The 12,181-nt window shown below is 39.6% G+C and overlaps 1 protein-coding gene across 1 annotated transcript in view; it reads right to left on the bottom strand.

Moving 5' to 3' along the window:
• TDRD12 (tudor domain containing 12) overlaps positions 1–12,181 on the bottom strand; it is a 123,565-nt gene that overhangs the window by 97,102 nt on the left and 14,282 nt on the right. Inside the window, exons 7-11 of the mRNA XM_074968717.1 lie at positions 11,379–11,498; positions 8,630–8,685; positions 5,229–5,314; positions 3,035–3,233; positions 1,071–1,150 (exon numbers count right to left, since the gene is read on the bottom strand). Coding sequence (XP_074824818.1) covers positions 1,071–1,150; positions 3,035–3,233; positions 5,229–5,314; positions 8,630–8,685; positions 11,379–11,498 — 541 coding nt within the window. The remainder of the gene's footprint in view (positions 1–1,070; positions 1,151–3,034; positions 3,234–5,228; positions 5,315–8,629; positions 8,686–11,378; positions 11,499–12,181) is intronic.

The raw sequence follows: 12,181 nt of genomic DNA, 5'->3' as shown, positions 1-12,181 counted from the left end.
ATTTGTATAATGGAATGGAGAAATATGCTTATAAAATTTGCAGATGACACCAAGCTGCAAGAGGATGCAAACACTTTGGAGGATAGGATCAGAATTCAAAACAAACTTAAACTGGAGAAAGGCTCTGAATTCAACAAGAGAAAATTCAATAAAGACAAGTACAAAGTACTTCACTTAAGAAGGAAAAATCAAATGCATAATTATAAAATAGGAAATAACTGGTTAGGTAGTAGTACTACTGAAAAGGATCGAGATGTTACAGTAGATCACAAATTGAATATGAGTCAACAATGTGAGGCAGCTGCGAAAAAGGCTAATATTCTGGGGGGTATTAACAAGAGTCATATGTAAGATCAGGGAGGTAACTGTCCTGCTCTACTCAGCACTGGTGAGGCTTCAGCTGGAAAACAGTGTATAATTCTGGGTGCCACACTTCATGAAAGCTATGGACAAATTGGAGAGTCCAGAGGAAAGCAACAAAAAGGTAAAAGGTTTAGAATACCTGACCTATAAGGAAATGTTAAGAATACTAGTCATGTTTACTCTTGAGAAAAGACGACTGAGAAGGACCTGATTATCTTCAGATATCTTAAGGGAAGCTACAAAGGGGACAGTGATCATTTGTTCTCCATGTCCACTGAAGGTAGGAGTAGTAGTAATCGGTTCAATCTGCAGCAAAGGAGATTTAGGTTAGATATTAGGAAAAAGTTTCTAATTAACTGGAGCCGTAGTTAAGCTCTGGAAAAGGCTTCCAAGGGAGGTTGTGGAATCCCCATCATTGGAGGCACTTTAAAAACAGGTTGGACTAACACCTGTCAGGGATGGTCTCAGTTTACTTGGTGCTGTCAACAGAGCAAGAGACTGGAAATGACGACTACTCAAGGTCCTTTACAGACCTACATTTCTATGATTTTATGTAATTTATCTGGCACGGTTTTAATTTAGTACTAATATAAGCAACTGCAGAGGAAATAAATGAACTTTACATTAAAGAGCACTTCTCAACATCAACACATTTTATGCAAATTTTAATTTCAAGTCATGTTTGAAAGATGGTATGCAATACTTACAGACTCAGTTTTTCCATTAAGAGCGGGTGCAGCAATTTTTCTGCATGTCTTTTCAAGAAAAGAATTAGAAGCATCACCACCTAGAGGATGCATATGATTATACTTTACAACCACAACTGTAGCTACTATAATAGTTCTCAAAAATATATTTTTGTTTTTATTATTAAAAATCACCATATGTATATGAAACCATACATGGTCTATAACAGAGCTATAAAGCGATAAAGAAACTTAGAAAAAAAGAACAAAGTTTCCTAATTAATTGTATAAAATCTTAAGACATTTAGCTACTTTTATGAAGAGTGTGCATACTTCTAAAGCTTGTATAGTATCCACAGGGCAGTGCATGCACTTAAAAATTTGGGCCACTATGTCTACACTGCAATTAAAAACCTGTGGCTGGCCCATGCCGGATTACTTGGGCTCACTGGGCTCAAGCTAAGGGGCCTTTTAATTGCCGTGTAAACATCCGGGCTTGGGCTGCAGCCCAAGCTTTAGGACCCTCCTACCTCACAGAGTCCTACAGCTTGGGCTCCATTCCAAGCCCAAATCTCTTTGTCGCAATTAAAGTGCCCCCTAGCCTGAGCCCCATGAGCCCAAGTCAGCTGCCACGGGCCAGCTGCAGGTTTTTAATTTTAGTGTAGACATACCCTAGAGCATGGGTCAGCAACCTTCAGCACACAGCTGCGAGACATGTTGTTTACGTTGACCATCCGCAGGCATGGCCCCCTGCAACTCCCAGTGGCCGCGGTTCACCATTCCCAGCCAATGGGAGTTGCAGGAAGCAGCAGCCAGCACGTCCCTGCAGCCTGCGCCACTTCCCACAGCACCCATTGGCCGGGAACTGCGAACAACAGCCACTGTGAGCTGCAGGGGGCCGTGCCCGAGGATGGTCAATGTAAACAAAATATCTTATGGCCTGGCAGAGGATTACTCTGATGGGCCACGTGCCGAAGGTTGCCAACCCCTGCTCTCGAGGGTCTGATATTTAGAAAGCTGATCTCCCACAGCTCCCCTTTACTTAAACTGGCAATAGTAGAAGCAGTAATCAACATTGCAACTGTGAATAAGAGATGAGGTAAGACAAAAATGGCCATACTGGATCAGACCAATGGTACATCTAAGCCCAGATGCTTTAGAGGAAATGGAGAACAAGGCAATTTATCGATGCATCCCCTGTCATCCAGTCCCAGTTTCTGGCACCAACAGGCCATGAAGGGCCTTTAAAGTGAAGACAAGAAGGTTCACGCAGAAAGCTGAGAGTGATGAAGAGTTGCAAGAAACAGAAGCACAGGACAGAATTATAGAACAGTTTGATAGTTTCAGAAGAGCAGAGAGAAGAATGAACGAACATATGATATAATTCAGCAAGGTCCCAGGATTTCTTCCTCCAAAGGCAATGAGTGGAACTAGTAACAAAGACAAGGGGAGAGACAGCAAAAGCTGGAAACTGGTAAGGCAGACAGAGAAATGGGACAGAAAGAAAAAGCTGGAGCTGGAAGAACAGGTAGTGTTGAAGACAGTTATCCAAGGATTTTTTGTTATGTAAACTTTGTGTATTATCAAGCTTGCACATTATTTTAAGCAGATGGCCCTGCACGTATTTCATATAACATTCTATTACTTGTGCTCCTGAAGATTCTACAGTGTCTTTGGACTGTAGACATATATAGCCTATAAAGAGACCTAAACATCTCACATTATACTAGAAATACAAACTGCCTATTTCCTGATCTCAGGAACAAGATCCAGCAAACTTTTAAACCTAGAAGACTGCTACTATTTCACTAGAATTAACAAGGGGACTGAGACGTTGTGTTCAGATTAAAAGAGTGGCTTTTGGAATAGAAATTGTGTCACCCAGTGCAACCAACGCACAATTTATGTCAATATAGTATAGAGTTAACTCCTTTTTTTGGAAACTATACTGGGCTTCAGAAGGAGTAAGTATACATTGTACTCACCTGTTGCAAGATTATTGTGTACCTTCCCCTGCATTAACATTGGCCAAAGAGCAAGTGCAGGATTGATCACTTTCTCTGGAGAAGACTTCAGACTTAATGAGGACCATGGCTTTTGGCTTTTGGCAAAATTAACTGTGTTTTCTTTAGTCATCACATAATGAGCAAAGTTCTTTGCAACAAGATCATCATTAACACATACCTACAAAACAACACATTTCCTAAACATGAAGATAAAGTACAAAAAGGTAATCAATTGAAAATTCACAATGTATATTTGGAATATAGTTAAAGATTTGCATGCCACAGCATAGCAATGAAAATGAGCAAAGGTCTATTTGTGGACATTTTCAGCAGAATATCCTTGTAACAGCAAAACAAAAAGGGAAATTCACTTCTAGTAGTTAGCATGTTGGCACTGTGTTCTCCTCTGCAGTTCTACTCTGAAATGTGACTTTGCAAAAATAACATTATGGGCTTCCATGCTTACTGTCCCTCACTAAATTATCCAGCGAATGTGCTCAGTCAACATACAATGGTTTTCTTCTGTGAGCCCTGAAAGCTCATTGTGACTGGAAAGTCAACCTGATTTCTTTCCTTTTCATACATCATTAAGAGTAATGGCAGGCCAAATTATGTCTTCAGCTACACCTGTGCAACCCTGTTGTCTTCAAATGTCATCACCAGTGACTACCACATCCTCCACTGGCTTCAATGATATTGCTCAGATATAACTGATTGGAAATTAGCAAGCAATTATCTCGAAGTGCACAAGAGGGAATGTAATCCAGCTCATTCATTCAGCTTTACCTTGGTAACAAAAATAGTAAAAATATATTTTGTCACTAATGTAAGCAAATATTATGCAATAATATACATGCAAGAATATGCAAACTAAGGAGCAGAACCACACTAAGGAGAATCTGCCAAAGAGCCAACTCACCTTTCTTGTCACATAGAGGGTTACTGTTGCAAAGCAGTGGACTTAAATTAAGCCACAAACTTGCAGTATGTTAACAGGTTAACAGTCTAAAATAAGTGAAAACACACAGCATGGAAAGTACTTAAGGCCAACATCTTCCAACATGGGTACCTAATTCAGATACTGACATTCATATTTAGACACCTAAACAGCAGCAGACTGATTCTGTCAGGCACTGACAACTCAATTCCCACTGAAGTTAATGAGAGAAATATTCTCAGCTAGGTAAACTCTTCTCTGAGCATATGTTCTTTGCTGTTCTTGGGATTTTTTTTTTTTTTTTTTTTTGAAGAAGCTGGAGTTTCAGCTAGTTTATTGAGTAGCACAACAGGAATGAACAGAATTTTGGATTCCTTCTAAATTGCTGTCCTTGAACAGCCAAATGTCCACATTAAGAAAATCATGCACTCCAATTATAAACGACAAGCATGATTTAAAAAAAAAAAAAAAAAAAAAAACACAAACAAAAAACAGCACTAAAGGCAGCACAAAAGGCACCTAAAAAAAAAAAAAAAAGGTTAATTTCTAAAAAATGGGCAAATAGAGAGCCAAGGTTTTATTTTAGAAGAACCTGTTTGGCCTCCCCAAAAGACATCACGTTGAAACACTTTGTGTATATCAAATCACACATTTACAATTTTCCCTCCTGCAGTCTGTTTCAGCAGCAGCTCCATGACCTATCAAGCCAGGTCAGAAACTATGCAGTATGATTCATAAAGGGGCAGATCCTCATTTGAACAATTATTTAAAAGTTAAGTATTCCCTTCCCCATTCCCCCCCACACCCCACACACACACACAAAACCACAAAGGAGCTACATGTTCAAAACTATTCCATGCAAAACTGTAAGTGTTTTTCCCCAGTTAACCATTTTTGGCACAACTGATAAACAAAATATTTCTTACAGTCCTGAAAAATCCACTTTTTTCACTCTCCTATAAATTAAAAGTGGCTGAAGCATTTTTGCACGGGAAGAATGAAACACTTTTCAGGGAGCTATGAGCACCAGCGACTTAAAATAAAAGCCCCATTAAATCCTTAATTTTAGCTTTTACAATAACTGACAGAGGTTAATATTACTCTAGCTCATCCAGAATTAAACACACTCGATTCTCAATAAATTGATCACATACTAATGTGACCACAGTGACTTGCAAAATATTGTGTGAGCACAGATCTGCAGGTAGACAGATTTGTACGTGTAAGATACTCTACCTTTTCATCTTTTATTGTTACGTAAAGATAAACATCAAAAATGTCGTCTTCTATTGCACATAACTTCGCCTCAATCTGGGTGGTTCCTAAGTGTAATAAAACAGAAGCACCAAAAAACATTAAAGAATGAAAAATGCTTAATACCTAAATAATTCCCCACCATAGATTTCTTCCAATGTTTTCATTGCTTCTTTCTGCACTAGGTCAAAAGGATTAAAGCAGTTTCATTAAGACGTACACAACAGGTGTATTTAAAGACAAAGCACTGCCATATCATAGCAGAATCAAAAACTTCAACTGATACCTAACTACAGCCATGTTTTTGCAATATATTAATTGGTTTCATACTAGTTCTGTAAACTGAAGCTAATTAGAAATATGTCCATGTATCCAAATAAGATAACTGACGGATCACAATCTGTACTACAAAGTTTGAAACAGAAATTTTAGTCCCTCAAGGCAAATCTCAATGTAACCTTAAAAATGGAGTCACAGCCGACGTCTCTATTATATGCACAACCATCTTCCCACAAGGATGTTGTTGCATGTAATTTACTTCCTTTCAGAGCCTGAATAACTTCACAGTGGTCTTCGCCCAATGCTGTGTATCAAATATAACTAATCCATGATTTATACTAGGGTTGTGAAACTATTAAAAAAAATTGCCATGAATCATGCAATTTAAAAAATTAATAGTGATTAATTGCACTGTTAAAAATAATAGAATACCATTTATTTAATTAGTTTTGGATGTTTTCTACATTTTCAAATATTTTTATTTCAGTTACAACACAGAATACAAAGTGTACAGTGCTCACTTTATTTTATTTTATTACAAATATTTGCACAGTAAAAAACAAAAGAAATAGTTTTTTCAATTCACCTAATTCAAATAATGTAGTGCAATCTCTTTATCATGGAAGTTGAACTTACAAATGTAGAATTATGGGGAAAATAAACTGCACTCAAAAATAAAAAAAAATGTAAAATTTTAGAGCCTGCATGTCCACTCCATCCTACTTCTTGTTCATCCAATTGCTCAAACAAGTTTGCTTACATTTACAGGACATAAATGCTGTCCACTTCTTGTTTACAATGTTACCTAAAAGTGACAACAGGTGTTTGCATGGCACAGTTGTAGTTGGCATCGCAAGGTATTTACGTGCCAGATGCGCTAAAGATTCATACATCCCTTCATGCTTCAACCACCATTCCAGAAGTCGTGTCCATGCCGACGACGGGTTCTGCTTGATAACAATCCAAAGTAGTGCGGAGTGATGCATATTCATTTTCATCGTCTTAGTCAGATGCCACCAGCAGAAGGCTGATTTTCTTTTTCGGTGGTTTGGGTTCTGTAGCTTCCACATCAGAGTGTTGCTCCTTTAAGATTCCTGAAAGCATGTTCCACACATCATCCCTCTCAGATTTTGGAAGGCACTTCAGATTCTTAAACCTTGGGTCGAGTGCGATAGCTATTTTTAGAAGTCTCACATTGGTACCTTCTTTGCGTTTGTCAAATCTGCATTGAAAGTGTTCTTAAAATGAAAAACGTGCTGAGTCATCATCCGAGACTGCTATAACATGAACTATATGGCAGAATGAGGATAAAACAGAGCACGAGACATACAATTCTCCCCCAAGGAGTGCAGTCACAAATTTAATTAAGGCATTTTTTTAAACGAGCGTCATCAGCATGGAACCGTGTCCTCTGGAATGATGGCCGAAGCATGAAGGGGCATATGAATGTTTAGCATATCTGGCACGTAAATTCCTTGCAAGGCCAGCTACGAAAGTGCCATGTGAACACCTGTTCTCACTTTCAGGTGACACTGTAAATACGAAGCAGGCAGCATTATCTCCCGTAAATGTAAACAAACTTGTTTGTCTTAGCAATTGGCTGAACAAGAAGTAGGACTGAGTAGACTTGTAGGATCTAAAGTTTTAGATTGTTCTGGTTTTTTCAGTGCAGTTATGTAACAAAAAAATCTACATTTGTAAGTTGCACTTTTATGATCAAGAGTGCATTATGGTACTCGTATGAGGTGAATTGAAAAACACTATTTCTTCATTTTTACAGTGCAAATATTCATAATAAAAAAATATAAAAAGTGAGCATTGTACACTTTATATTCTGTGTTATAATTGAAATCAATATATTTGAAAATGTAGAAAAGCATCCAAAACTATTTAATAATTTCAATTGGTATTCTATTGTTTAACAGTGCAATTAATCACGATTCATTTTTTTAAACGCGATTCTTTTTTTGAGTTAATCGCATGAGTTAACTGCGATTACTCAACAGCCCTAATTTATACTAGCAGATCTCAAAATCTCCACTGATAGGCTTTGGAGTGTTTTAGACATTTATTATTGCCCTTTTCTGGCACATCAATTACTAGGTTTGTATTATTTCCAGTGACAGACTAGGGATACATCTTTGTCACACTGTGAACACCATTTTGGACTGTAACCTTCACTTTGCATTGTAATCTCCACATTGGGTCATGACATGACACCAAGGTGGTGCAGAAAACCAGTCTAATCCTGACAAGGTCAGCATAGTTTGGTCAATGTGTGCTCATGCTATGGTGTGGAACACCCTAGCAGAGGGTTAACAAGACAACCGTTAAGGGCCATCAACTCTGTCTCTCAACTACCAGCCTATCCATGAGTTCAATAAAAGGGCTTCAGCTCCTCAGCCAGGAGCACAGGGGCAAGTTTAAAAAGATGGCTGCATCGCTAAGAAAGAGGCCACCCACCACCACATGCAAGCAGACCACGATATACAAAGGGAAGACCAACAGGGCTGCAAGGCCTAAAGACACAGACCAGACTTCAGGACTCTCAGAAAGGATGAGATGAGACTGGGGGACGACATTCAGGACTGTCTTAAGTTTCCAGAGATCTGTAACTCATGTGCTTTGTTAAGTGTCTGTTTTAAGAATTTGCTTGGCTAAACGTGTGTTCCTTGCCTTCCAGTCACATTGTCCCTGAAGGGATTAACTGAGAAACCAGAGCTCCCATAGACAGTTGGACTCTAGGGATACGTACCTAAGTGGCTGGGAGCTTATGAGGGCTGTGGCACTGGTTCTGGGATCTAAGGCAGCCAGACTAAGAGGTCCTACTTTGCAAGAAGGTGGCTGACACGAGCATCACACCCAGGAGTATGCCTGAGGCCCCTAGAGTTAGGAACAGCAATCAATCACTAACCAGACCCAGCAGAGCTTAGAAGCATGCAGAACCCAGGATTCGTGTCCTTTTACAACAGGCTGATGCCCAACTAGAGAGGCGGACTGGACAAGATTGTAACACTTCCTATAACAAGTTAACCAGCTGTTCGTTTCGATTTCTCTTGTGTCATTTCAACAACATTCTTGGTTGTAACTGTATTTTTCTTTACCTATTAGAAGGTTTTGAAAGTACTGAATAGCAGCACTGTCCCATCTCTTTGCAGGTCTAGAAAGATATAAACAAGATCAATTATCTCTCTGTAGCATAAAACAAGTGATTTTTCACACATCACTATTTTATATGGTAGTACACTTGAATGAAATTATGAAAAATATTTTAACAGCTAAATCAATTATAGCATACTACCAAGGATGGCAATTGAAGCACCATCACTGGAAAAAAACAAAGAACAGATTAGATACAATATAATAGGAATACTTTAAGTTTACTACTCTGTGCATGAGTTCAGGCTAGTTGATCACAGCTACATTTTTCAGCTCTGCCATCAAGAGGAATTGCACGTTACTCATTTAGAACTGCTGAACACAATTCTGTCCCTTGATTGTATATTAGTAAAAGACAAACACGTTGGTCTATACCCACAAAGAAAGTGAAGGAAAGTTAGTCTCCAAAAAATAGAACAGACAATTAAATTGTAAGAGCACATTAATTACTTTAAATAAATAAAACAAAAATTAAGCTATTGTGAAATAATGTTTAACAAGTATGACAAAAGTTTCCCACAGAGTTCACAATTTAATGCAACATGAATCCTTGTTAAAATATTTAAGGGTCCAAAAAAATAAAAAAAGCACACCATTTAATAGCTTCTTATTTAAGTCATGAATGTCTTACCACCTCCCACTTCCTATACAGAAGGCCCATTGTAACACCTGATATACATAGAATGTAACTTAAGTTACTGTGACAGAGTCGGGCCAGATGGCTATAGGAGAGTAATAGAAAGCAGATATATTAGCCCCAGGCTAAGTAGGTCCCTTTTCCCTGGGTAAGATAACAGGGAAGGTTCCAGAAAAATCAGGAACCTTCTGGAGACAATTAAGACAGACAAGCTGATTAGAACACCTACCGCCAATCAAGAAGCTGCTAGAATCAATTAAGGCAGGCTAATCAGGGCACCTGGGTTTTAAAAAGGAGCTCACTTCAGTTTGTGGTGTGCATGTGAGGCGCTAGGAACAAGAGGCACTAGGAGCTGAGAGTGAGAATGCGGACTGTTGGAGGACTGAGGTGTACAAGCATTATCAGACACCAGGAGGAAGGTCCTATGGGGAGGATAAAGAAGGTGTTGGGAGGAGGCCATGCGGAAGTAGCCCAGGGAGTGGTAGCTGTCACACAGCTGTTCCAGGAGGCACTCTAGACAGCTGCATTCCACAGGGCCCTGGGCTGGAACCCGGAGTAGAAGGCGGGCCCGGGTTCCCCCCAAATCCTCCCAACTCCTGGTCAGACACAGGAAGAGTCAGCCTGGACTGTGGGTTCTGAAAAACGGCCAAACTGAGGGCTGCCGTGAAGCTCCAAGGTGAGCAAATCCGCCAATAAGCACAAGACCCACCAAGGTTGAGGAGGAACTTTGTCACATTACATGTATTCCCTCTTCCAAACCAAACCAAACACTACAAAAATAAATAAATAAATAAACCACTTGGATCAGCCTTGTGTTAGTACTTTATACCAAGTTGGTTTCCTGCTCTTGATCATTTGCTAAGCAGGGACCTTAACATGTGCTACTGCAGTGATTCAGAGCTTTGGAAATATGATGCTGCCCAAGGCCACCAGGAACTGAACTGTTTTTATTATTCAACAACCAGCTCTCTCTCACAAAGGAATCCTATCCAGTCCTTTACAACCAAAAAAAAAAAAAGCAGCCATTGCAAGAGTGGTACAGAAATATAGGAATAACAAAATCCAATAGCAATCCCAAAGACCCTACTAAGGAGGGTGTTATAAATATAAAGGGAAGGGTAACCACCTTTTTGTATACAGTGCTATAAAATCCCTCCTGGCCAGAGGCAAAACCCTTTCACCTGCAAAGGGTTAAGAAGCTAAGATAACCTCACTGGCACCTGACCAAAATGACCAATGAGGAGACAAGATACTTTCAAAGCTGGAGGGGGGTGGGAGGGAACAAAGGGTTTGTTTGTCTGTGTGATGCTTTTGCCGGGAACAGATCAGGAATGCAGTCTTAGAACTTCTGTTAGTTAGTAAGTAAGTAATCTAGCTAGAAATGCGTCAGATTTCCTTTTGTTTAATAGCTGGTAAAATAAGCTGTGCTGGATAGAATGTATATTCCTGTTTTTGTGTCTTTTTGTAACTTAAGGTTTTGCCTAGATGGATTCTCTATGTGTTGAATCTGATTACCCTGTAAGGTATTTACATTCCTGATTTTACAGAGGTGATTTTTTTTACCTTTTCTTTAATTAAAATTCTTCTTTTCAGAACCTGATTGATTTTTCATTGTTCTTAAAATCCAAGGGTTTGGGTCCGTGTTCACCTGTACAAATTGGTAAGGATTTTTATCAAGCCTTCCCCAGGAAAGCGGATACAGGGCTTGGGGGGATATTTTGGGGGAAGACGTCTCCAAGTGGGCTCTTTCCCTGTTCTTTATTTAACACGCTTGGTGGTGGCAGCATAGGGTTCAAGGACAAGGCAAAGTTTGTACCCTGAGGAAGTTTTTAACTTAAGCTGGTAAGAATAAGCTTAGGGGGTCTTTCATGCAGGTCCCCACATCTGTACCCTAAAGTTCAGAATGGGGAAGGAACCTTGACAGGGAAAAAAAAACTATTATAAAATTATAAAAATAAATGTCTTTTATTTTGCAATTAAGCTGTGCATTTAACTAGAAAATGTATTATTACTAATTTTGTGTATAGTACACTATATTTTTCTCAAGCCATACTTACACTATTTCTGCAGCATCTTCACAGAAATCTATACACAACGTGACTGGCTTTGTGCAGTACAGTCTAAACTTTTTCGCTCTATATGGAAGTTGCATAAATGCTTCCACTGCAACCCGAATGCTTAACAGTGAAAAAAAGTTTTAAACATAATTAGATGTAACAACCTGATATGAATCTCTATTCACTACACATTCTAGGGCACAGCAGCATTCCCATGTCCCACCCCGCTGCAGCTGGCAACACAGTGTTAAGAAACCAACTGGCAGTTGAAAAAGCAGGAAAGCTTGTTTTCTTTTTCAAGTCTAAGCCCTGGTCTACACTACGAGTTTAGGTTGAATTTAGCAGCGTTACATCGATTTCACGCTGCACCCGTCCACACAACGAAGCCATTTTTGTCGACTTAAAGGGCTCTTAAAATCTACTTCTGTACTCCTCCCCGACGAGGGGATTAGCGCTGAAAGACATCGCAGGGTCTAATTTGGGTTACTGTGGATGCAGTTCAACAGTACTGGCCTCCGGGAGCAATCCCACAGTGCTCCATTGTGACCGCTCTGGACAGCACTCTCAACTCGGATGCCCTGGCCAGGTAAACAGGAAAAGACCCGAAAACTTTTGAATTTCATTTCCTGTTTGGCCACCGTGGCATGACCACGCAGAGCTCATCAGCAGAGATGACCACGGAGTCCCAGAATCGCAAAAGATCTCCAGCATGGACCGAACAGGAGGTACTGGATCTGATCGCTGTATGGGGAGTTGAATCCATGCTATCAGAATGCCGTTCCAAGAGTCGAAATGCCAAAATA

This window comes from Natator depressus, chromosome 12 (assembly GCF_965152275.1).
Source record: "Natator depressus isolate rNatDep1 chromosome 12, rNatDep2.hap1, whole genome shotgun sequence".
NCBI classification, from domain to species: Eukaryota; Metazoa; Chordata; order Testudines; family Cheloniidae; genus Natator; species Natator depressus.
The sequence above is the reverse complement of the archived record's forward strand: the minus strand, read 5'-3'. Positions and strand labels throughout refer to the sequence as shown.